Source organism: Barbus barbus, assembly GCF_936440315.1.
Source record: "Barbus barbus genome assembly, chromosome: 47".
In the NCBI taxonomy this organism is placed as follows: domain Eukaryota; kingdom Metazoa; phylum Chordata; class Actinopteri; order Cypriniformes; family Cyprinidae; genus Barbus; species Barbus barbus.
The window spans coordinates 7,874,168-7,902,094 of NC_136725.1; the positions used below are offsets into that span (position 1 = coordinate 7,874,168).

Genomic DNA, 27,927 nt, shown 5'->3' on the forward strand with positions numbered 1-27,927 from the left:
ATGTGTTGAATCACCCAATAATAAAATGTGACATTCTGTAGTTTTGTCTCATATTCATCTTTTAATCATATTTGTAAATGTCTTGACTCCACAGCCAACAGAGCAATTTTGTCTTTACTGTTACAATACTTTTGGAGGGCACTGTATTTGTTAAAACTCCACCACGTGTAACATTGATTTTCTATTGCCTTGCATTTACTGCAGCTTTCCAAAATTGGCCTGTCTTTCTCACTGACAGGTTTAGCGTAATTAAGGGGGAAACTGTATGAACTCTCCTCCACTCAGTCAAGTGTTAAACCAGGGTGAAGTTTGATGATTATCAGTAACAGGAAGGCATTTGCATTTCTAAAACAACAGCTGACTGCAGAGCGTGTGTGTGACGGTTTGCTGATAGTGCTAAATGGGAACAGCAGATCGTCAATAACTTCTGATCAGCCTTTACATCTTCCCACAGTGTGGATCCCTGCAGTTTCGCATTCCAGAGGCGAATACTTCAGCACTGCATCACCCTGTCGGAAATTAACAACGGGCAATCCATCATTCCAAAGATAAAGATACACGCAGGTTAAAAATACACAGATCAGAAATGTTTAGATTATGGAGTTTCTGTTTAGAAGCAGTTAAATAAAAGACAAAAAACAAATACACTAATAAAACCCCTCAAAATTAACATTTGTAAAATGCAATCCTTTAAATAGAAATGTTCTTATATAATATCGCCAACAATTATTATTATTTTTTAAATGACAGTATTTATTTACAAATGCAGTGAAATATAATGGACAATTACACATATGTTATATAAAAGTTGTAAATACCAAACAAAGATCATATCAGACACAATATATTTGATGTATATTATTGCAGCGGAGATAAGTGAGGCAATAACAGGACATTAATAAAATGCATAATATAGAATAGGTTATTGTAATAACACAATATACCAAAACACAACAACTTAAACCACCGAGAATACTGTACTTACACAAACACGATAAAAAAGGAACATATAAGTTATAGTAACACAGAAAGTTCCGTCCGAACTCAAAAATTCAAAAGTCAATAGGTCGTCTGACATATTTTCCTTTTTAATCATACTGGCTCCACTTTAAATGCAAAAGATCCCAATGCAGGCCAAAGATCAGTCGTAAGATAAATCTCCAGTGGGAACTACAACGGAAAGTTCATCATTCGGTCATGTCTCCTTGTATATGATTTGCGTTTGGGAAGTGCACCGGATGTAGAAGCTCTCTGAAGTGAAGAATGAAAGTCATGCCCATATATGTGGTGTTTATAGTTTCCTCTATTGTTGTTTTGTCTTTCACATGTTTAGTAAGGGTAGTGTTTCTGTTTCTTCCCTGCGAAACATGCCATCCACGTGCACAACAGCATGGCCACCACAGCTCCAGCCCCGGTGCAGTAATAAGCCCATCCGATCTCACAAGAACCTGAAAGAAACATCAACCTCAATATGTACTAATACTCAAAATTGGTTATGTTCACACAATGTATATTGCGAGGCACAATATATTGTTAAATATGAATTTTTAATGCTAAAATTAAAGCATACATTATTTCTAGTCTGCTACCTATTAAAAAAAAAATGTGTGTGTGTGTGTATATATAAATATAAATATATATATACATACAGTCGTGGTCAGAATTATTGGCACCCTTGGTAAATATGATCAAAGTGTCACGGGTCGTGGTTGTAGGTAAAGCGCACGAAGAAGGAGTAGACAAAATTGAGTTTTTAATAAGCTTCAACACACGTATAACATTTGAAATAATATTAATCCAGGACAAAGGGTGGACAGAAACTGATGGCTTATTAAAGATAGGCAAACAAAAGGAGCAAACGAGATGATAAATTAACACAGGTGATCAGAATGAACGAAGATTAACTAATGAGAACAGGAACTAAACCAGATATAGACAAACAGGAACTCAAACACGTGACACAAAGAAGGCTCTGAAAAGAAACCTGCATTATTAATCTTTTGGTTATGGATCATGGATTCTATCAAATACCAACAGATAAAAATCAACAAGTGACTGACTCTGTTAGAAATCTTATAATCGGCCATGTTTGGATCTTCCAACGAGACAATAATCCAAACACAAACCTAAAAAACAACACATAAATGGGTCACTGAGCACAAAACCAAGCTTCTGCTATGGCCATTCCAGTCCTCTGACCTGAAGCCTGTAGAAAATGAGTGGGGGTAACTGAAGAGAAGAAGCACGGTCATGAAGCTGTGACTCTAAAGGGTCTGGAGAGATTCTGGATGAAGGAATGGTCTCTGATCTCTTGTCAGGTGTTCTCTAACCTCATCAGGCATTATAGGAGAACATTTAGAGCTGTTAAACTGGCAAATGGAGGTTTCAAAAAGTATTGAAATTAAGGGTGCCGTTAATTGTGGCCAATGTGTATTAGAGAAAAACATTTATTTCATAATGATACTTCCTCCCATTTTATGTTCTTATTCTCCAAAGAAAGGTTAGATTTTTGTGAATTTTTTAAATAAAAATCAAAAGGATTAACAATGGAGCTTAATTTTTACAGCCTTCTTTGATCATATTTACCAAAGGTGCCAATAATTGTGACCACGACTGTATATATATATATATATATATATATATATATATATATATATATATATATATATATATATATATAAAATACTAATATTTTTAATTTTTCAAAATATTTAGTAAAATACAAAAAAAATATAAAATATAATTTATTACTGTGATATCACATGATCCTTTAAAATATTCTGATTTGACGCTCAAGAATCATTCCTTATTATTATCAAGGTTGTGCTGCTTAATATTTTTATGGGGTATTCTTAAGAGGATTCTTTTGATGAATAAAAAGTCCAAAGTAACATTGTATTTGATGAACAAATTCTTTGTAACATTTCTTTACTGTCACTTCTGACCAATTTAATGTGTCCTTTTGGAATAAAAGTATAAAATTTTTTCCCTAAATAAATACACAAACAAATCTTACTGACTCTAAACTTTTATGGTGAACATAAAAATCTGAACTTGTATATATACCAACGTACCAAGATCGAACTGGTCAGAGCTGTTGCCGCAAGTCTGTCTGACCTCCTCACTGTCCCACCCTAAAGGGTACAGGGCACATCCCGATCCGATCAGCAGCCCTGCAGAGAGAGAAAACACACTGTGAATACAAACAGACCTAAAAGTAAACAAGAAAAAAAACTTTATAACGTGATTAAGAGCTCACATTGTTTCCCGCTGAGTTAGAATGAGAGCATGATATCTCTTGAAAAATAGATGATAGCCATGAAAAACAGCGCTTCATGCATTTTGTCATTGGTCTGAAAAGCTATTATTTGTTTTACTGCAAACAATGCAGGATCATTAGCAATTTTTTTTCCATTTGACACAGATACTCTATCACAAGCAAATGCAAACACACCTCCGCAGAGACGATAAAGCACAAATCTGGTTTTCATCTGGGCTCAAGATCCAAACAGCTATGAAAATATGATAATAAATGCAGCAAGTAGCTTATTTATAAATGAGCTTCTAGGGAATTCTTTCATATTTTCCCTTTTATGTTCTTACCAATTCAGCAAAAATAAACAGGCGTGTAATTCCCACCAGAAACATATACAAGTTTCAATATGGCTCCTCCTCTCCAGTGAGCTCTAAATTCTTACCAGAATACTTCCTAATAAATGCATGTGTCATTTCAATACTAATAAAGTGGGGGTATATATGCTTTCATCAGTGTTTTATGATAAACGTGACTCAATATAACATGGCAACTACAGTAAAAAAGCTTTTACTGTTCTAAAAACAGATTTATGAGCAGTATTGGATTTGAAGATGTTAGAAACACACGTCATTGTTGTCATGTGGTGAATTTGGCCAATCGTGAAACAGCTGTGTCGTCATCAGCGCTCCAGCAGTTGCTCTGGAGAAATGACGATGACGCCACCATCCTCTCGCTGTTCTGGCACGGGGCCAATTCCCATCGTCCCGTGGACCTCCCAGACACCACTGGACTAAGATGGAGGGAAGGGATCCTCCGGTGTCTGGAGAGTGTCCAGCTCCGAGCCCGGAACGGTCGCCGCCCTGGAGGCCTCCAGAGCGCCCACCCCCCTTCCCCGTTGGATGTTGCTAGGCGCGGGACGCGCCTTCCGGGAGGGGGGAGTAGTGTCAGACTTTGTCTCTCTGTTCCCCTCCTCTCGTGCCCATATTTGGTTAGTTCCTGTTCCTGTCCTCGTTTTGCTTATTAGTTCATTAGTTCCCAGCCCTGTGTTATTAATTATATAGATTAGCTTCTGTTTATAAGCCCTGTATTTCCCTGTCTTCATGTCGGCTGTTAATTGTCTTTGTGTGCATCAATTCTCCTGCGATCTCCATGTTCCTTGGCATTTGGTTTCGATTAAAAGACGTTGTGAAGTTATCTCCTGAGTCTCCTCGCTCCTTACTCCTGGTGACCGTGACAGAATTTGCGTTCATCAACCCTTTATGCTTTGTATTGTGCTTGCTAGTGTCAGGCTCTATTTTTAAGTATTTTGTGACTATGACTTCTATATATTTATAATTTCTAATTATTATTTATATACGTAATATTAAGGTTATTATTTTTTATCATATTTTAGATAAAAATACTGGTCAAAAGTTTGGAATTTTTATTTTTTGAAAAAGAAAAAGCTATGCTTTTGATCAAAAATACAATGAAAACTGTAATATTGTGAAATGTTAGAAGAACTGTTTTTTATTTAAATATTCTTTTTTTTGTGAAAACCATGATACACTACGTCTCAATATTTTTGAATAAGTAGTAATAAGAGTTAAAAACACATTAAATTGACAGTAAAAACATTTGTAATTTCTCAAAAGATTTACGTTTGAAAATATATTAAAATCTAAAATAGTTATTTTATTTTTGTAACAATAGTTTAAAATATCACTGTTACTGTATTTTAAATTAAATAAATGCAGCCTTGGTGAGCGTAAGAGACTTACGGTGTAAATGAAACATATTTAGCAGCTAGTGCAACCATGCTGTGTGCATACCTATGCATGTCATGTAATGTTTGGCTCTCTTTGTGTCTGGTAAGAAATGATGGGTGTGTGATCTTCTCAAGTCGCCTGTGCTGACTAGATGTTGTCTGAGATAATGAGAGGACAGAGGACTGAACACAAAGAGAACTCCCACACTGCCGCACAAGCTAAAGCCTTTTACAGGTTTACAGTTTATTTTTGGAATGATTTGCTTTCATTTGTACTTAGACTTTGATGTCACAGACATTCTTTGATATAAAAAAGCCTAGATTCCGGCATTAGTATCCCAGCTCTGTAGGACTTGCTCCTTTTCAGAAGTTTCAGAACTCATCTTTGTCTTTAAAATTCTTCAAATGTCTCCTGTTTCCTCCATCCATCCAGCAGGCCTGAAAATCCATTACATTGAGTCAGGCACTTACAAAAATGACATTCTACTTCAGAGTTCAAAACTGCAAAGGAATACAGAGGGAAGGGAAACAAGCTTTTAGTGCTTCTACTTTTGTTTCTCAGAGGCAATCAGAGAAGTTATGAATGAGTAATCGATAAGTTGCTATTGGGCTAGTTGTTATGTGTATGTGAGCGTGTGAAAAGAATACAGACTTATGCAGAAATTAACTTCTGCAGATTGCAGCCATATTCCTTTCACCCTGGCGTGTGGTTGAGCACATATCCTGAGGTTTGTAAAGTTGCGAGTACAGCAGTTCTCCTTGACCAATTCAAAAATGGACCATCGCAGTACTGTGAAACGAGGTGGGCCTTTCGTCACTGAAAAGGTGAGGGAAAATTAACAGTGATAAAGTAAACAAGAGGGATGAAGTGCTGCACACTCACACTCTGAAAAAAGTATCTCTGTGGCTTGCAATGTGCTTCTGGTAGAATGCAGCACTGTGTTTTCAAAGTCATATTACCACTAGCATCTGGAAATTTCATAAACTGTATGTAGTGCATAGTATGTAGTCAGAATATACTAATTAAACTGCATGCTAGTCAAAGTGTGTGCACTATAATAAAAATATGCTCTAGAAAACTAGTATACACTAAGTAGCACTCGTTACAGAAGATATACTACACAACTAGACGGAAAGACACTAGAGCATTACAAAACAAGTATGCACTAAATGTAGCTTATACGTGGCCGAGGGCACAACATTACAAAAAATGTACAACACAACTAGACTAAACTAGACACTACATTACAAACTAAGCATGCACTAAATATAGTATATAGTAGGTAGAGTGCACAAAACTAATATGCACTAGGCAGCACTCACTACAGAAAATGCACTACAGAACTAACCTGAAAGACACTATGCATAAAAAAAAATATTATGCAACGTTGCAATATACCAGACCGAGCAAACCAGTATGCAGTTTGTAGAATTCACTACAAAAATGTACTACACAACTAGACTGAATTACAAACCAAGTATGCACTAAATGTAGCTTATACTAGGCCGAGTGCTCAACAAAACTAGTATGCACTAGGTAGCATTCACAACAGAAAATGTACTATGCAACTATACTGAAAAACACTATGCATAACAAAACGTATGCAGAAAAATTTTGCATATACTAGGCCGACTGCCCAACAAAATTAGCATGCACTAGGTAGCATTCACTACAAAAAAAAATTAAATACACAATTACACTAAACTAGACACTGCATTACAAACAATGTATGCACTGATGTGGCATATACTAGGCAGAGTACACAACAAAACAACTGTGCACTGGGTAGCTTTCACTACAAAAAGTACAACACAACTAACCTGAAATACTCACTAAATTACAAACCAAGTATGCACTAATATAGCATATACTAGGTAGACTGCTTAGCAAAACTAGTATACACTAGGTAGCATTCAAAACAAAAATATACTACAGAACTAGACATACATTATAACACAAGTATGCACTAAACGGCAAATACTAGGTACAGAGCACTATAAAACTAGTATGCACTGAGTAGCATTTAAGGCTGATCTATAAACTTTGTATTACAAAACAAGTATGTACTAAAATGTTGCATATACTAGGTAGAGTGTACAACAAAACTAGTATGCAATAGGTAGCACTCACTCTAGAGAAACTACAGAAAATGTACTACACAATTAGACACTACATTATAAACAAAGTATGCACTAATGCAGTATATACTATGTAGAGTGCACAGCAAAACTAATATGCACTAGAAGACCTACACTACAAAACAAATATGCATGAAAAAATAATAATATGCACTGTGCATGAAATTGCATGCACTATAAAAGCTGACTGTTAGGAATTGTGCATGTGAGTTATGCGTATTACCAGATCTGAAACAAATGGCTGTCATGTGGACATACAGACTGAGGTGCACTAAAGCTCAGAATGCAAGGAACCCAAAATAAATTTAGCTTTGACTTGGAAAAATTAATCTAACGAACAAAGTGAAGAAAACAGCGGAAAATTTTACTCATTAAATAATGATCTCATGAGATGTGTTTACGCCATATGAGTTTCAGTAATAGGACGAAAAGGGCATTGTGTGCAGCTGCTATATATTTGTGTACAGCATCAATCTGAAACAGAGGAAAGTCTGTGTGAGAGAGAGGCATAGGAGAACACAATCCAGCATAGGAGACGCTACTTCTGAGCATTTTGTCTCTAAGGATTCTCATGTTGCTCACATATAGAGATCAAGCTCTAACCCGAAACCCATAATCTTGTTTTAAACCCTCATCTAAACACAATTCTCTCCTTACATGAAGAATGGCAGGGTTTGAATTCTCAATCAAGCCACAAAAACAGTGATCAACTTCAATCTTCTCACTCTCATGTCACATGCTTTGCCAATACATGTGAGTGCAGAACCTTGATATGAGAAGGTTTATGTCAAGTGGATTAAATAATTAGCATTAGCTAATGTTTATTATGCGAAAAATATGGGTTTATCTCACCATGGATTCATTTTTTTATTTGAAGAAAATACTTCAAAGATTTGAATTTAGTAAATGATGACGAATTGGTACATTTATTAGAAATGTTTTTCTATAATGCATTTCTGATTTCTAATAAAATCCTAAACTTATACATTTCTAAATTTCTCACCATGGGTGCATTTTTATAAAAAAAAAAAAAAAAAAAAAAAAACCCTTAAGATTTTAATTTAATAACTGATGAAGAATTTTTAAAAGTTTTAGAAAACAATAGGCTAAATAAGAATAAGAATAGGAAGAATAAGAATAATACGCATTATATTAATAACAACAATAAAAATGTATATTATTTTGCAGTGAATTTCTAAACTTCTGCATTTCTAAATATCTCACAAATTTTAAGACTTTATTTAGTAACTGATAAAGAATTTACAAATGCGCTAGAAACAGTACAGCAAGCATAAAATATACACACATAATTGACAGTAAAAACTAATCTAAAAATTATTTGAAGGCTTGTTGAAAAGGATGAGGGACTGCAACCCCTGATAGGGAAAAACAATGGACTAGGTTGTTTTCAAGAGGTGATCCACAGAACTGTAGTTATTGTGTAACGCAGCAGATGGTCCACTGTCAACACTACACAGAGCTCACACAGCCTGACAACACCACAGGAAACGAGAGCGCCAAAACACGGTCTTCAGTGGAGACAGAACAGCTGAGACTACTGTCTTATCACAAAGAGCAACACCTCCGATTGCTACTTACGCAAGCTCTCTTCAGTGAGTGCACAGATAACGCCTTCATACTGTATTTGAAGTGTTTTTCCACCAGAAACAACAGAAACCACACTGTAGAGGAAGGGACAGCAGTGCAGTTGCAGCCTTCAAGAGCTTGCATAATCTGAAAGGATTGACTTCACATTTCACTTACAATCCAAAAGATCTGCTGTCGGGAAAGCGTGGGGACCAGTTACTTATGGATTCAGTAAACACTCCAGCACACAACGATAAGACGTATCTCTTAGCCTGACAGCCGACAACAGTCTCAAAACATTCCACTTTCGGCTCCACAGCAATCAGTCATCTCATTCTCTCTGTCTATTCAAAGTCTTAAGTGAGAAGAGAGGATATCACATCAAAGAAATATGGAAATTAGGGTCTGCAGATTTGTAGTTGCATAACATTTTCTACCACCAAATTAATTTTCCATGACACTTTCTGAGATTGGGCCACAGACGTCTACAGAACCTGGAGAAAACAGGGAAAATCCTATTTTAAAACCCATTTCACGATTATAATAAGAACCTTTAAAAAGTAATAGCAATAATAACAATAATAATAATAATTATTATTATTAAAAATGTCATTATATAAATACACAATTATATTGTATACACTTATATACAATTACTTTTTTTCCAACTCTGTGGCCATGCTAATCAGTTCAACCATTTTGTGCAAAAATTGTTAAAATTCTATTTCAAAGTAATAATAAATGTTGCCTGCAAAACAACCAAATTTTTTATTCACTATAACCCTTTGGGTTTACTCATCTTTACTCATAAGAAAACAGCTGTTGTGCTTTACAAAGCCATTATTTTTCAAACAAAAATACTGATATTGTCCAATTATGCCACACGCTGGCCAGGATTCAAAACCTGGGATCTTGAAAGTAGTTCTTCTGAAGTTTGTGTGAAGTTTCTTCAGAAGCATACAGTCTTCAAATGTTTGATAATACCACTATCATCGATCATATTCTGCCCTTCCATACAGTTTGGCACCGAGTAGGTGAACAATGTCAGACATCTAGCATCTCCCTTTGATGTCAGCATAAATCTGCCCCTCTTTATTAAAAAGCCCTGGCAGGCTGACGATGGCTTCTGACTGAGAACAAAACCCAGCTGGTTCTCATTCTATCGCTGAAAGCCGTCATTGCTCAGAATTGGAGAGTGCTGTCCAGACATAACCATAATTTTCATGGAAGGGAGGCATTCATATGGTGCTGGTGGGTTTTACAGGCTTTGGGATTTTTTATCATAGAGCTCTTTCATGACCTAGATGTCTGGCTCCACGCCTGCACTGCTGCTATCTTCTGCCCACCCACTTACATTCCATCTAGCAGCTCAGAAAAATACCCATCTCCAAGGTTGTGGAGGATGAAGAATTGTGTTACGCTGGCTTAAAAATGAGCCTCTCAGCCTGATCATTTGTTAAGTGCTCAGATACTCTGGACCATACACTGGAATAGACAACCCACTTCCGTACTGATAAATATCTCTGCTGACTTGGTGATACAGCAATATATATTTACAAGCTAATGCAAGCATCACATTTATCATTGCCAGTGTTATTTTACTATTATTATTTATATGCCATTATAGTATTTATTAAAATCTTGAATTTGTTCTTAGTTTTACATTTTCAGTTTAAGGTTTAGCAATTTTGTTATTTTTACTATATTTCATTTTTAGTCAGTTTAGTACTTCAACTTTAACTTAAACTTGAGTTAGTTGCAAAGGCAACATTTCTAACTTCTAAACAAGTTTTAGAAGTTAGAAATGTTTAGGTATTTCGTTTAAACAACAAATGATGATTATGCGATTGTAACCGAATATTCGAATAACAAAATTAATCTACAGTCAGTTCTCAATCTGATCTAGCCATGTTACTTCATTTGTTTTAATACCAATAATTGGTGTTAAACTACAATCTTGTTAATATTATAATAGATATTTAGTCTGTTTATCAAAGTTATTTCAGAAGACTTTAATGACTGCTGAAGTTGTCAAACTAAGCAGCTGCAAAAACAGCATGACGATTAGCAATGCTACTGTGAAGTCTGCAAGTTTAGACAAAGTCCACTCATGTTCTCGTGAACAAGCACTTCTGAGGGATGATGAGGCTCTAGACTGGGTGCCATGTCAATCAGCGCAGCCTACTGCGGAACATAAAAAGATATTTTGAAGAACATTTCAACTGTTTTTGCCTATTTAATGAAATCAGTGGAGTACAACGTTCACTGCATGGACAAAAAACACTAAGACTTTTTTTTAAATATCTTCTTTCGTGTTGCACAGAAGAAAGTCAGTCATACACGTTTTGAATTGACATACAAGCGAGTAAATGATGACATAATATTCATTTCTGCACGGCACGCTATCCCTTTACTGACCAAACAAAAAGGACTGCAATTACATTATTTAAATTTATTTTGCCAGCAAAAATATAATTTGGTGCCCCATAACAACTCTTTGTGATAAAAGAAACAGAGAGCCCTGAAACAGAGACGGTTCGTGGCTTTAAAGGTGGGGTATGTAATTAGTCGGGGCCGAGTACCAAAACAAACTTGTGGCCAATCAGCAGTAAGGGGCGTGAAGGAGAGAGCGTTCAGTAAATACTTTGTTTCATTGTAATGTACTGTATGTACGTTCCCTGAACTACATTTCTGCGGCTATTAATATGTTTAAATGAAAACTAAAAGAGGCAGTGTGTGTTTGATGTATTTTGTCTGTAAATATAGTGAGGAAGATCGCAGCAGCCAAGGCGAGCTGACTGATGTTATCAAGTACGCTGCTCTTTACAGAATTAACGGACTAACGTCGTTCTGCCGCAGGAGTTCACACTCCAGAGTCTAACTCGTGAAGTCCGAACTACCGAGGATGCAAGTCTGAAATTTGCATAATCTTCTCAGTACTTTAGACCGCGATGGAAACGCAGACAGCAACAGGTCTGGGGGAAAAAAGTTCCTGGGACATACTGTTCCAGGTCATTTTGGTGGAAAAGTGGCTTAAGTTTCACAGAACTAATCGTTGCCTGGGTTGCGTAGGCTACGTACATGTAGGGCGGATCTATCAAAATAGGGGCGAGACCCTTTTGGGGTAAAGGGGCGTGTTTGTTTTGGTGATTTCAAATATCAACATTGGCTTCCAGAAATTGCTTACCCTGCCTTTAAAGTCAATCATCTAGATGAGACACTTATGAAAATGGTGCCCTGAAGGCTTTGAATGACCAACATTGGTCTCCATGTTCATGCATTCCCTGTCATTAACATCAGTGTGTGACATCTTGGTTGGAAGATCTGATCACAGATGGCTCCATTACGGCAGCATATGGTAGAATAGTGTACCCACACAGACCATCAAAGCCAACTTGGACCTGAAATTAAGGCCCCTTGAGAACGATGCAACATTTCTATTCCACACCATCTTCCTGTTAAATATTACAGAATCAGTTTTTGTTTCATATTTGGTCAGTTCATTTGAGTTGCTCCTTCTACAGATTATTTGCTTTAAACTGAAAATTGTGTCATCGTCCACCTAACCTCAGTTCACTTCAGGTTCATGTGACTTTAAACCAATTGATCTCTTTAAACCCCAAAGGAAACAAATTTTTCTCATTCTTAAATAAATATACTAGTTTCTGAAAGCATGCATTTTGATTATTTGACCCAAGCATTTTCTGAAGGACTTTCCCAGACCACCTACAAGCTCTTGAATGGGATTTAGGATTGAGGATTAAATAGGGAGAACTAAAGCATTGTTGTCCTAACCCTTTGTTTTGAGACAAAAAAAGTTTTCCAAAAACAGGTTATGATCCGAAGTACTTCTAGAGCCTTTCTTTCAACACCCTAATGATTTCATTATGTTTCAACATAACGTTCCAGCAGATGTTGAGTTTTGCTTTTCTTTTTAACCCTAGAGAGAAGGAGAGGTTTATTGAGTTTGGTTGAAGTCAATAATGGAAACATCTGGATGCAGTTACAACACAGTATATTCCCACATAGAGAAGACGACGTCATTCAGGAATCAGCAGGAGAGAACTGAGAAAAAGAACCGATGGGAGGAACCTTCCCAAAAGACCCACAACTTCTATCCATACCAGATGCTAAAATGACACTCGAGAGCTTCGGGGAAAAAGAACAGTGTTCCATTGTTCTAGAAGAAGCTCTAGAAGTATGTCATCAAATATCAAGTGACTGAGAGAGTATGTGAGCCGTATTTCAAGTACGAGCTGTTAATAACTTCATTCGCTGCCCATAAAGCTTGTATGTTTAAGGTGTAGTTCACCCAAAAATAAATTCTGGCACGATTTACTCACCTTCATGTCGCTACAAACCTGTATTGTTCGTATGTGAAACATAAAAGTTTGGACCCCTTTCGATTTTTACAGAATGGAAAAAAAAGTTGAAAAAATGAGTTGATGAGCTAATAAACTCATTTTAAAATGAATAGGAACCAATTACCAAACAGAAAAAAATAAAATAAATAAATACTGGGACTATACTGGGAATAAATACTTTCCAAACAGGTTTCATCTGCTGGTATGCCAAAAATATAGCTCCGCCCCGAACTCATGCCATTGGTTGAGCCAATGTTGCTGTTGTTGGGCAGGTTGTGCTGCTCAAACAAAGAAATGTTTTGAATTTGCCTCAGAGTTGACACTTTTTGGTGGGAAATCCACCTACAAATTGCTTACATACAGCTATCTCTGCATATCAAGATGGGATTTTAAAGGGATAGTTCACCCAAAAAGGATGATTCTCTCATTGAGTTCACACCCTCAGTCATGTTGTCAAACCCGTAAGATCTTCATTCATCTTCAGAACACAAATATATATATTATATAAGATATTTGTAGCTCTAAGATGAAGAAAGGTCTTACGGGTTTGGAACAGCATGACTGAGGGTGTGTAATTAATGATATAATCTTTGTTTTTTGGTGAACTATCCCTTCAACATTTTTTTAGACAACTTCAACATAATTCATATTTAATTCAAATCAAATTCAGTATTCTTTAAATGTTTCCTGCCTTTTACTTCGTTAAAATAGAATTTTAATAGCTCACGTGTAAGGTTTCTGCCATGTACCCTTTTAATATATTTTCTCCCTTTCAAGATGTGATTTAAAATAGAAAGTGTGCTTTGATCATGGAAGAGCAGTGGAGCGGTTATCTGAAGGAGAAAAAAACAGACGGGAACGAATGACATCAAAGAAAGTTATGGAAAACATGTAAAGGTGTGAAAAATCACTCCCAGCATCATTCCAATCAAAAATGCCAGTGAGTAGTGAGGTCCCGCATTAGAAAGATGAGGAGTAATTTACACTTCATCAGAATCGATTACCTACTAAAAGGAGAGAAAAAGAGAATTCAAGGTCACTGCCTAAGAGACATGCATCACAAGTAGAGTCATCATTAGCTCGGACGTGAGAAAGAAAATCCCAGTTAAGCTCATAGGAAATGGATTGCTGTGGGACGGATATCAAGATAGCCCCAACACAATTTCTCTTTCTCCTGTGTAATATTCAAGGTTTGATACTCTGCCATAATAATAAAAGAAGAAGAAGTAAATACACATAGCAATAGAGGCTGAATTGGGTGCCTTTTGGCCTCCAGCTTATAAAACAGTAATATTTTTGCAGAAAATTATAACACACATAGCTACAGTGAAATAAACAGACCCAGAGGTTTCCATCAGACACATTAAAGAAGATGAGAACATGGACTTCAAAGATACTCCAAAGGTTGATGAGACAAACAGAGTGAAAGAGGAAAAGAAAATGGATATTTAAGGGAAATAGACAATATTAAAATGAGATATTTGGGGGTAGGGGAGTTCAACAAGGAGTGTCACAAGTTATTCTGAAGGATAATGATCTTCAAAATAAATTATTAACTAGATTTTTACATTATCTGAAGCTACTATTCTAGGGTGCTCTGGCTGGATTTCAGCACATTGCAGGGTGTTCTGTAATAAATAAGTAAATACGTTTATGAATAAAATCATTTAAAATATATACATATACATGCTTTTTAAGAGACCATATTTGAAGTATCATTCTTTAGCACAAATTAGGGATTAGTTAGCACCACCAAAGATGCAAAATGCACAGGTTCATACTGACAGAAAACCTTGGTTGCAAATCATGGAAGGACTGCCAACTAGGAAATTAAATCTCTAGTTTATAGTCCACTGCTCATGTGAAGAATTGGTGTGTATATGTGTGTGTGCCAGAAAAATCATCCATCACAGGTCGTCCTACGCTGCCATACTATGCTGTCACATTATGCTGTGACAGCTGTACCAGGAGTTCAAAGAACAGACTATGACTTCTTGTCGTACCCCGAGACTATCCTGCCTTCCCTGCTCAAGAACAAATAGAGAAAATAAATCAAACAAACAAAATTGCTTTTTACTACGTCTCTAAGCATTTTTATCAGCACAAAGAAGAATGCATGCCCTCTTACAGGTCACAGTGGCACTAGGTCAAGAGTGATTATCTTCCTATTGGTCTGCGTCCCGTCTATGTCCTTTTATTCAGATTGCGAAGGTGACCTGGACTCTTTCTTTCATAATGAGCTACAACTTGCAGTAAAATAGGCTCTCAAGAATCTGGCAAAGAGGGAAAGTTAAACACTGCTTGTGATGCAAGTTGTTCAAAGTTGTTAATTTAGTGCATGCATTTAGTACACTTGACAAATAAACCAACAAGTACATTTGAGCTATTGTTATATTGTTAAAAATATTTCCATTTCAAATATAAGCAGTTCTATTGAACGTTCATCAAAGAATCCTAAGAAAGTATTACAGTCTTCACAAAAATGCCGCATGACTGTTTTCAATATTGATAATAATAAGAAATGTTTCTTCAGCACCACATCAGCCTATAAGATGATTTCTGAAAGATCACGTGACATTGAAGAATAGCAGTAATTGTTGAAAAATCAAGCTTTGACATCAAAGGAATAAATTACATTTTACTATAAATTACAATAGAAAACATTTATTCTTAATTGTAAAAATATTTCACAATATTATTATGACTGTCCAGTTTCCATAAAAATGTATCTAAATGTGTTTCAGTTTCAGTGGGTCGAGTCATAAAGCCAAAGCCAGTGGCTTTGATTAGACTTAAGTCAATCATAAGGTACAAAAAAAAGAATGTCACGTTAAACCGTTAGCCCTTGTTTCACATTGAAGAACATTGTTTATCTGATTATTCTCCACCCCTCAGACTCCTCTCCGTCTCCTACTTCTTGCCTAAAGAAATCAATGTAAGTATTGCATTACCAAAGCAGCCTGTCTTTCGCAGTGATTCAAATCTAATATCACTTCCTGAGGTTGAAGAGAAACTTAAGTGAGATGTTTTTTGCATTTACTTTCTAAGAATATAATTTAAGCACACTTACAAAATGGAAAATCAATAGCTTGTAAATCATTCACAGGTCTATCAAACTTGCAACAACATGAAGCCTTCTGTCATACCTGCCAAAAAAAAAAAAGTGCAAGAGACTGCATCAGTGTGTTAGAAGAACACAATTATTTGGGCTATTAATTTGTCTAAAATGACTAATAATTGGTCTAATATGGTAAATCATTTATCAATGGGACATCTTGCAATTGGGACATCCATAGATTTTACTCCAGTTAAGGGAGTAACACCACTGTAACGCATGACAACTCTATCCATTTGTCTATAGTAAAGAAAATAAGTGCTTCAGGCATACAATGTTTGTAAACCACTAAAGGAGGAAGTTCTAGCCCACAAAGAAGCTTGTCTTCTCCTCATCTGACTTTCTCCACCAAGCACTTTTCAATCTATATATAACTGCACTGGGCAAATTACATCTCAATTACCAGAGCGCTATCTGTGAAGTGGCCTGCCAGGGATGAAGGGTTACTGCTGCCAGGGCTCGTCATGTCATTGTTGACTTCTGGGTTGCCAAGTCAACAGGTCAGAACATAGACAGAGTGTTCCAAAACTCACATACTTACAATCTGGAACTCTTCATAACAATTACGTCCATTTCTAAAAATTCTGACATCCTGTTGTGTCTATATGTGGGTGGGCAGGTGGATGTTTATGTGCAGTCCAATCAAGGCTTGTTTCCTGGAAGTGCAGTCCTGTCTTATCAAAACCCAACAGTGTGAAAACAGAGAAAGACCTGCACAGACTCGGACCTACTGTTACAGATGGAATTTTCCATGAATGACTGGCTTTTTTTGGCAGCTTTTGTGATGAATTGGCTGCTGTTTGTTAAAGTCCACACGAAAACATGCCAGCAAAACATGGACACAAAAGGGACCTGTCAAATAAAATGGTAAAGTAAATTTGAAGAAAAACCTAGAGTGCTAATTTAGAGCGTCCTTGCACCACTAACAAAACATAGCTTACCTAATTAGATTTTTTTTTTAACACAGAGGCATGTGTCCCTCTCAAAACCATCGTCTGACTTGCTCTTCTCAAAATCCTTTGACCAAAAGACAGACAGAGCCTGACTAAAATTCCATGACAGTGACGTGTGAGAAAGCAATAAAGGGTGAATGGTCTCCAGATGACCCATTCGCTCCTGTTGACCCCCGACAGGGATTGTCTTAAGGTTTAACCTTTGAACTAGGCCAACAAGGAACATTACAGAGATATTCACACCAAAATTCTGTCATTAATTACTCACCCTCAAGTCGTTCCAAACTCATAAGACCGTCGTTCATCTTCCTTCGGAACACAAATTAATTAATCATATTTTATATGAGATACGAGAGCTTTCTGACCCTGCAAAGACCCTGCATTCATTTTATGAAGCTACGAGAATTTGCATAACATTACGGTTGAACCACTGATGTCCTTGCTACGTCTCTGGGCCTTGAACGTGGTAGTTGTATTGCTGTCTATGCAGGGTCAGAAGGCTTTTGGATTTCATCGAAAACATTTTAATTTGTGTTCCAAAGATGAACAAAGGTCTTACGTGTTTGGAACGACAGGAGAGTGAGTAATTAATGACAGAATTTTCAGTTTTGGGTGAATTATCCCTTTAAGAGTAAAATAACAAGGCACAATTTCTCTAACTGGTTCGAGCCATTACAGCTCTGCTAAACATCTCCTTTGGTGTTCCCTAGAAAAAAGTTATGGGTTTGGAAACATATAATGGACAGAATTTAAATTTTTGGGTGAAATATCCCTTTAATAAAGCAGTTGGGGTGAGCAGCTGCCTAGACCAAAGTGTCCGCACTGAGTTCCATCATAAACCTTGGCATTCAATCCCTAGACGTGATTGACAGTCCTGAGCTCAGCTCAAGTGGCCAGCCAGCCGCTGCTATCATCCTCATGCACATGATGTAAAGCCGCACTGTCACCACACGCCGTTACAGACCACCACAGACTTACACGGACCATAATTCTTATTTCAATCAGCCAGAGAGTGAAGAACGAATGAAATGGTGAAAGAAAAGGACACTGAGGCAAAAAGGCCACTAGTGTGTCCTAAACTAAGCTCATTAATTAATTTACCATTATTACAGCCAACAACAGCTGGAAATGTTTTTATGAACATAAATGCATGATTATTCTAAAAGCCTTTTCCTTTTTAAATCACACTGCGGAAAACTTAGGAATGCTGTTTAGAAGAACACAATATGTTTGCTATTTACAATTATATTAGCCAAGTTTTTCTCAAGATTAACATGCCACTAAGGTAGGAGATCAAGTCTTAATTTTTTAGTTTTGTTCATCACACAAAGAGTATGGCTTTGGAATACTTGCAATATACAGTGAATAAGTGATAAGATAACTTTTATGATATATTTATGCTATGTTTTGGTGCTTCGGTGTCCTTTTTGTCCAAAGCAGCACATTTTTCGATCTCTGTTCTTGTACTATGTTCTATAGAAGAAAGTCATGAAGGTGAATAAGCAACAGAGTTTTATTCTGTTTAATATTACGTTGGCTTTGACAGCAAATGGAGCAGGCTAAAAAAGAAACATTTACAGGCTACTACGGAAAATATATATTCAAACTCAAGAAAGCAGTAAACAGACTGAAAAAAACCTTAAAGCTCTAATGGTGCCTTGGCGATACCACCTTCTGGTTCCAAGAGACCTGAAGAGATGAAAACTCTTCTCTACTGAGCTTCCTTCAAATGTGCCTGTGCCTTCTGTGTGAATCCAAACCTTTATTTTCTTCTGCTTTATCCACAAAAGAATCTCCTTCTGCCACACTGTTGGATCTGTCTCTGAGCTAGGAGAGAAAACCATTTATTTCCTCTTTTACTGTAGCCAAAGAATGTCTCTGCTGCCACAGTCGTGGCCCTTAGAGGACCATCTGGAAGCCTGGAACATTCCAGCATGATTGCCCTGAGGAGAATGCAGACCTGCATTCCAATCTGAGGCAGGGAGCCTGGCCGGAGAAGGACCATGCAGCGCTGGAAGTGGACTGAGCCAAGTTCGCCATGGAACTTCTCAAAGTTCTTGAACACAGAGGCTCCTTTGTTCACTTAGAGTTAGCTTTGTTCAAGCGTGCGCATACGTATTTGCAAAACGTTAATAAAGTCTAGCTCATGCCCTTCTGGCTAAGAAAACCATTACGCTAAGAATTGAAAGCGATAGTTCACAAAAAAAAAAAAAAATTTCTGTCATCATTTAGTTACCCTCATCCCCTTCCAAACCAGTACAACCTGTATTCTTTCTTCTGTGGAACATGAAGTGTCTCAGTGTTGTCAATGGGGTCTAACATCATTTTAACATTATGACATACAAAGCTACAAATCTTGAGTAATACCACATATTTATTCTACAAAAAAGATGCATGTAAGATTGGGGTCAGAATGATTTTTAATGATTTAGCCACATCAACTCTTTCCAGTTTATTTTTGATGAATTGGTTTATCCATTTTACAAAACCAAACCATCAGTTCGTGAATCAGACTGATCCGGTTCTCAGATTTAACTCACTGATCCAGTCAAAGTGGTTAACAGCTCACTGGAGGGAATGATTATGAGTGAATAATGATTTAGATTTCAGTAAATATTTGCATGAAGTGGTGTGTACTACTATTCATCCCACTTTTATTTTTGAAGCGTGAAACCCTCAGTTCCTATTGAATGAAATGGACTTGAAAATAAAAATCCTTCAAAATGTCTTCTTTTGTGTTCTGTGGAAGACACAAAGTCATACATGTTTGAAACAACATGAAGAAGAGTAAACATTGGGTCAGCTATCCCTTTAACAACAATAAAAGGCCAATGTCTCAATTTTCTGAAAGTTTTTGTGGATGATGACAGAGAAAGGAGTGCTAGATACTATTCAAGAGATGCATAAGCAGACTGAGGACATGGTATACAGGCAAATATGAAAAAGTATCCGGACGCTCTTTCATGCGCTGCACACACCCACACGCTCACATATGCTATTCTGAGCATCTGAGGATTTGAACATCCCAGCTCTCTTGTGAATCACTGCCTTTCTAAATTATGTGAGCTGGTTTCAAGATATGTGCCTCAAAGCTAAAATATCATACTGGATTTGAAGACTGATTTTTTTTTTAGTCAGTTAAGTTTCAATGAATAATTCATGAATGAAAGATCTCCTTCTAGCACGTGTTCGCCTGACTCCGGTTTATCAGGCCATACATACCCACAATGACATTCAAAACAATGGGAACACAAACCTCTTTATATTCGACACACCACAGCAAACTCATTCTGAATCTCATCTTCCCAACTAAAGACTAGAGCACAGTCTCATTTGTGACACTGTCCATATTTATATATATTTAGGGATGACAAAATTACTGAATATTGATACTATTCATAATTTGCATTCATATTTACAATGTTTAGTTTTTTAATTAGATTTAACATAACGACATTTTAGTGTCACAAAAATATTCCTTTTATCCCTACCCAAAAATCCTTTGCATTCCATACTTTCCTTCACCTACATCGTTCCAGACTAGTGCTAAGCAAAGGCAAAGATTTTGTCGAGCTGAAAATGAAGTCATGCAGAACGCCGCTTTTCTTACAAGAATGTAAACACATGCAAACAGCAGTTGTTGCTGTGACCTACATATCCTTACAGCTGTTGTGTACAGTTTTGTCAAAGGGGCTGATATCGCAGCCTGTTGGAAAGGTTTCTGAGTCATTTCCTTAAGAGTCACGGAGGAATCAATTCTTGTAAACCGTGAGGGTTTCTTTATAAAAGTTGAGATTGGCCAGCTGATGGTGCCCTGCTGCTCTTACGTTGTTTTCTCTGGAATCTAAAAGTCTGCTTTGAGGATAGCATCTCTCCTAAATATGCCTTAAATTATGTGTGTGGGTCAAATAACAAGAGAGAATAGAGAATGGCAAGTCTCCTAAATGGCTCCTAAAGCGAGAGCTGTTATTGCACATCATGTTTAATGATCCATTTTTATTTCCCAAAGTGTAAAATATCCCTATGGCTGCACTACGTATTAAAAAATGTGATGAGAAAACACATAACAGCATTGAGACACATCACGTCATGAAACTGCACCTTGATATCAATTTGTTATGCCAGTATCTAGGTATATTCATTACTTTAAAACACATTTAGCTTAATGTTTAATTTAATACATTTAACTGTTGTGGGAGTTTCTGTCTTTCATTCTTTCACTATGCCATTTTCTTGGTTGAAAGGTAATAATCACAACATCTCCTTTCATAACATAGGTTGTGGACAATTTTAACATGCATGGATGCACACTAGTTCATCATTCAGGCATATTCTGGCATTTAATTTACTATAGCATATTACAATTTTGGATGCACTAGTATAAACAAAATCTGTAAAAAATTTAACTTCAAAAGAAAAAAATAGTAAAATATATTTTTCACATTAAAAATGAATGATTTACATTTTTCGGATCATTAAGATATCGAAAAGAAAATGGATTTTCATGACAATTAAGTACATTTTCCCTCAGTTCTCATTACTGCAATATAAAAAATACTAATCCTCACATTATAAGAATGTGTAATTTATATTTCAATTTAAAATAAAATTAAATTGTAAAATTTTACATTATTGTAGTTTTTCTTTTTCTGCTAGTAGTTTATGATTATGTGTAAAATAACATTCCATGCTTTTTTATCACAATCATAGAATTACAGAAATACAGAGGCATCATTTAAATTAATAAATTATACAATCATTTCATAAATTTGTTACATACACTAAGAGATCGATCATTTAAATTAATGGGATACATAGCGGATACATTACAGCAAAGAAACTTTGGGGATACATTCTTAATAGTCATGAAAATAACATTGCACTGCAATAAAATTTCATTTTGATTTTATGCTGTAATTTAACTGGCCCTGTGAGACTTCTAATCTTGCATATCATTTAGGAAGGATAAAATGTGGATTGAAATTCAATCATAATGGGCTACACCCAAAAGTGCCAAGTTTACAAGACATTATATGATAGACACTGTCATTGATTTCTGGGAAGGACAGTGACAGATTTTCTTCACCTCTAGCCTATTTAGTTCACTGTGTGTCACTCTATACTCTTTTTCTCCTATTCTCCAGCAACATTCCAAAAATTCCAAGGAGTCAACAGAAATTTTCAGACAGTAAAGAAACTGAGAGTGAGACATAGTGAGAGATGCGCACCAGTACTGGAGCCAGTAAGTCTCTTCCTGCTGCTGCAGCTGTCTCCATCAGCTGGATCCTGTCTGTCTTTCTCATTCTCACCACACTACGCCCTCTCATCTCTCCATCCGACTCTTTCCAAGCACCCAGGGGTCAGCACGGGTCAGCTAAAACTAGCGTATACACCCAGACCACAAATACACGTTGCTCAAGCACACACATACTTCCGTTCACCACACAAATGTACACAAAAATCAGTAGTTCTCAACACCCGGCCGTTTTTCTGCAATTAGAAACTTTCCAGCGTGACTAATTCAATATTGTCAATTTAGATTGAAACGAGAATGATTTACACAGCAAGCAGACGTGAGGTATTTGACATCTGAGCTAACAGAGGGAAAACAGGAGGCAAACTTTCACAGCTCAACAATTTTGCACATTGTGCAGTCCACTGTGACCAGACGTAATGTCAAGGACAACTTTGGAAAAGTTACTCATTATTGTGACACATAGGTGGGCAAATGACTTAAAGATACAAGTGCCAAATTGTTGCAGTTTCTGAATTCAAACTTTGACAGACAACATACACATTTGTTCCAATCTGCACTGACTCTCTGTTGGTATTCGTCGAAAGTTTACAGCTCAAGAAGTGAAAGCTTACATTAAGACAACTGCTGCTGGATGGATTACCGAACCATCACGTCTTAAAACTTACTCAAGCACACGCATAGACACAGTTGTTGCCACCTGACTTATTTGTGTTTTCCTCAGGGTAAGGTTGGATAAGATTTCCCCACTGTAAGTATGATAACATGATCTCTGGAATAAAGGGTCCACAAAAACACAGAACAATTGTGATATTCTGAGCAGTGACTTAATGTAAACTGGCCTTATTTCTGTCACTTGAACAACTGAAGACAAGGAATTCACATGTGAGTATATACATATACATGAATACAAAAAACTTTGGGATCTGTCAGATTTTTTAAATGTTTTTGAAACACAAGTTACCAAGTCTGAAATTATTTGACCAAAAATGCAATACAAAACAGTAACGCTGTGAAATATTATTACAATTTAAAATAACAGTTTTCTAGTTTAATAAAACTTCAAATGTAATTTGGTTTTGTGATGGCAAACTTGAATCAGTGCAATTACTCCAGTCTTCAGTGTCATATGATTCTTCAGAAATCATTCATCTAATATCATCTAATATTCTGATTTGGTGCTCAAGAAACACTTCTTTTTATAATAAATGTTGAAAACAGTTGTGCTGCTTAAAGGGGTCATCGGATGCCCATTTTCCACAAGCTGATGTGATTCTTTAGGGTCTTAATGAAAAGTCTATAACATACTTTGGTTAAAATTTCCCAATGGTAGTGTAAAACAACACCCTTTTTACCCTGTCAACATCAGCTCTGTTTTCAGCAAGCCGTTTTTTTAGTTCATGTTGCTTTAAATGCTAATGAGCTCCGTCCCTCTCTTCCGTGGGGTGATGAGCAGTACTGTTTACTAGGGGCATAAGGCAATACATAAGGGACGGAAAGCTTGGGAGAAATCCAAACAGTTGATTTTTGCATTCGCAAACTGTAACAAACTCATCAGGCAATGTCATTACAGCAAAGTGAGAAATATCTCCCAGGAGCTGAGGTTCTGAAAGGATGTCCACAGTATATCACTAATGTGATAAGAAGACATTAAAGAGTAATTGAGAAAACACCCAGATCCCACTGAGTCATATCGGCAGATCTATCAAGCGAAAAAGACTCATTTCAAGGTCTTGGGTTCTCATTGGTCAGGATTCTGACAGTAGCCAGACGGATCCCATAAATCCTACGGTAAATTCACGTATGAAACACATGACTGAGCCAACTGTCTTTCAGGAGAGCGTACGTGACGTATGCAAACATGCAACGGGTGCTGTGAAGCAAGACGTGCGTGTGAGAGGAAATCCAATAGGATGCAGTAACCATAACATTCATTCAGAAGGCACAGACAACAATATGGCCTACTTCCCAAGTCTGACCTATTAACAAATAATATACCCACATGAAAATGGCAAACTGAAGAAGTGATACACCAATGTGGCATCTGGCATCCATCCCAGAATTAGTAAGCCCATAAGCGAGTCTCTATCGCCTTTACTGTATCAAGTGATAAAAACAAAGCAAAATCACAGCCTTCTAGGACAAGGCAAAACTGCAAACAGGAAATATTTAGTTGCCCTTGAATAAAACATCACAAAGAAAGCAGGTGTGCGTATCAAAGTGTGTGTGGTAAAGTAAAGAGAGCACAAAGGAGGAGGGAATATGAAAGAGATATGAAAAAGAGAAGTGTTGCCTACGGTCCCTCATAGAGAGGTCACGTATAATAAACCTCCATTATTTCCCATCTCTGAAATGGAGCAAAGTCACTGCTCCGAGGCAGGACAAAAGAAGAGAGGGTGATGTAAGTCATAAGGGCCCGTGAGGGGCCCTCCTGCTCATTACAAAGCCAATCGCTTCATAAGCAGCTCTGTTACTGCCACACGAATATAAAGATCTCATAAAAGGAAAGTAACAAGAGATCATTTATTCTGTTACCTCCTGCTCTCTCTTTTTTTTAACATGTGTGTGTATGTTTGAGAGAGAGAACAAGCCTGGATTTGCAATGCACATTCTCTTTCTTGACCATTAAAAGCTTATTTGGCCAGGACTAGTTTTCTCCGAGGAGGTCAGGTAAATTTGTGCTTTGCAGACGTTTGAACAAGCCTGTTTTTTTCCCTCATTCCTCTGTATAAATTACTGAGTAATTTAATTTTTTTGGGGTCCTGGGAGAAATTGAATGCTGTCCAGAGAGGAATGTGTGTGATTACGGTATATTATTTTTCTCAACGCTTCTCCTCATTTACTTTGACCTTTGGTGAATGCCGTAACTAAAGCTTAAATTTCTCGTTTCACTGCCTGGTGTGCCTTCAAGATGGATTTAGACCTTTCGGCTGACTTCAGCTTGCCATCTGGGTAAAATAACAGTCGGCGGTTCAAGTACTGCTGGTACTGCATCTGATATTAAAAGAATGTGTAGCAATACAGAAAGTACAATCACAAACTAATCAAAAAGTCATTTTTTACTCACCCTCATGTCGTTCCAAACCTATATAACTTTTGAAGACCGTTTCTGTCCATAAAATGAAGATGAATGTAGACCTGTGGTTCAGAGCGACATGAGAGTGAGTAAATGATGACAGGCGTTTCAATTTGGAGTGAACTATCCTTTTAATAAATTAATTTTAGTTTGTAAATTTACCAAATTTTCCATAATATGCCCACTTCCCATCCAAAATCGGTACATGAAATCATAGACGCTCTGTGTTAACAACTGTAGCTCAATCATCGGTTGAAAAACCAGTTCCATCTTACAAGTATTAAGGACATGAAAGGAAACTCTTGTTTGCTTTTCACTATTTGTTTAGTTACCAAGCAAACTCAAACTGATTTTCACCAGGGTGTGAGTTTGGTGTGTCGGCCCAAATCAACAAGGCTCCTATCCTCACAGGATGACATGAATCGTAGCAACAGAATGTCAAAACAAGCACACCAGGTTCGACTAAGAGGATGCGGTTGTCGTCATGTGTTCCCGCTTAGAAGCTGCTAAGTACTTGCGTCTGGGAAAGACGCAAACGAAAGTGTGTTTGAGGAGTTGCAGTGTTTCATTTTACTATGCACTTACAAGCACATTCATCCATCCCTCTGAAAACCAATCTATACATCCAACCAATAAAAGCACTAAAAATTAGTAGCTGACCAATGCCGATACCAACTAACTACTGTAGAAAGTGGGGTGGCCAATATAAAGCCTATATTAGGTTATTCTTATAAGAAAATAAAATTGTATTATTTATATTATATTAATTAATATCAGCAGAGTTATCAGCTTGGCCATTGTCAATCTATCACTACTTAAAACGATAACAGTTCCTCATTCAATCAATCATTTAGCGGTCACACTTTTCATCTCTCAATCCATCTATACACTCATTCTGTCATCTGTACATCCATTCATCCATCCATTTCACCATTTACCCATCCACTGAATCTCCAGTCAAGCTCCTTGTAATTGAACTCACCTCCCACAAACTGTAGCCCTCCTGCTACTCTTCCGATGGTGCGAGAGATTAGATCCGTAACACAGCATCCCATGATTGCCGTGAGAGCCACCAGGAGCAGCAGTCCGCAGCCTGTTCCCGTCACCACCGTGCAGATCCTCCATTCCAGACTCGGGATGCCCTGAAAGGATGCATAGCGCCCACACTGCTCCAACATAACCGTCCCACCACGGGCCTCATCCCTTACGGGGTAGGAACAGCGGCGGAATGTTCCAAATGACACCGGCTTACCCATCTGCGACCCAAGCAGCCAGTATGGCATGAAGAAACCTATGCAAGATGTGGCTGCACAAAGAAAGGACAACAGGGCCCATACCACACCTGCACATGTAAGACTAGATGCCATCACGATCAGCTCAAACTTTCATATAGATGCAAAAGACACTGATTTCAGGTTTAGTGCGCATGCAGAGCTCCTAAGCCCACCGGCCTAGATCCTCCCGGCATCTTCCTGCTCGGTTATACCTGAGGAAATAGTAAGAAGTGTGGGAGGATTAGTAAAACCGTGGGACATCTGTTTCCAGTCATAAATCTGATGAGACAAGCTCTTCAAATTGGATAAACTTAAAGGTGTTCACTTTCTCATGTCATTTTCTATCTGAAGAAACAAAGGTGAACAAAATTTCACATATTAATGATAAATAAATGAACAAAAAAAATTGAAATAGACTATATGACAATTTTTACTAAAAAAGCAAAAATATAAACATAAACTGTTTACATAAAATGTATAGTAACATGTCACCTGTTTGTCACTTAGCTTTGAGGATGTTGTATAGTTCCCACATATTTTGATCAACATCATTTTATAAAGATTTCTATATTTGGCTAGTTTTCTATATCATAATTTTATAAAGATTTCTATAGCCTATTTGACTGTTTTCTATATCATATTCCAACCCTTGAAATTAACAGAGTTAAACTATTGCATGCATTATGCATTGCGTGCTGTGACAAGAACTCAAAAAACGGAGGTAAAAGATGATAAAATGGTAATGCACATAGTAATTCACATTTTCCCGCATGCATTCATCAACTTTTTTTTTTTTTTCTAAAATCTAAAATGGAAAAGTTAACATTATCTGTCATCTATTATAGGCTAAATAACCATATGGAATGTAAACGAAAATGAAAACATGTATGGCGCACTGTAATGTGGAAAGTCCAAAAGTGAGTCAAGAAACTGATTCAAGCATGCGACAGAGATCTTACATGTCTGTGTCGTTCACTGTGTCCGATTCCACTTGGTTTCAAAAACTAGAGAACATATATGACGACTAAATGCAGCGTATACTCTCTGTTCGTTTCTATCCGTTCCAGGGTTGCGGGTCTCTGAAGTCTTTAACTCCGCCGTCTAGAGTCCACTTACTGCACGTCTCTGCCCGGGACTAAACCGAGCGTGTTAAAAACAGAGT

At 37.0% G+C, this 27,927-nt stretch overlaps 1 protein-coding gene across 2 annotated transcripts; it reads right to left on the bottom strand.

Moving 5' to 3' along the window:
• Positions 1-45: 45 nt before the first annotated feature.
• On the bottom strand, positions 46-27,927 carry LOC306865353 (LHFPL tetraspan subfamily member 6 protein-like). 2 transcript variants are annotated; one of them, XM_079409906.1, is made up of 5 exons: positions 27,725-27,927; positions 26,834-26,977; positions 26,474-26,747; positions 3,075-3,173; positions 46-1,448 (listed from the first exon to the last, which is right to left on the bottom strand). In XM_079409906.1, exons 3-5 carry the CDS (start codon positions 26,745-26,747, stop codon positions 1,330-1,332), a joined length of 492 nt encoding a protein of 163 aa, XP_079266032.1. In that variant the 5' UTR covers positions 26,834-26,977; positions 27,725-27,927; the 3' UTR covers positions 46-1,329. The 2 variants fall into 2 exon arrangements, with proteins under 2 accessions (XP_079266032.1, XP_079266031.1); XM_079409905.1 differs by having other exon boundaries at positions 26,474-26,977; positions 27,725-27,922.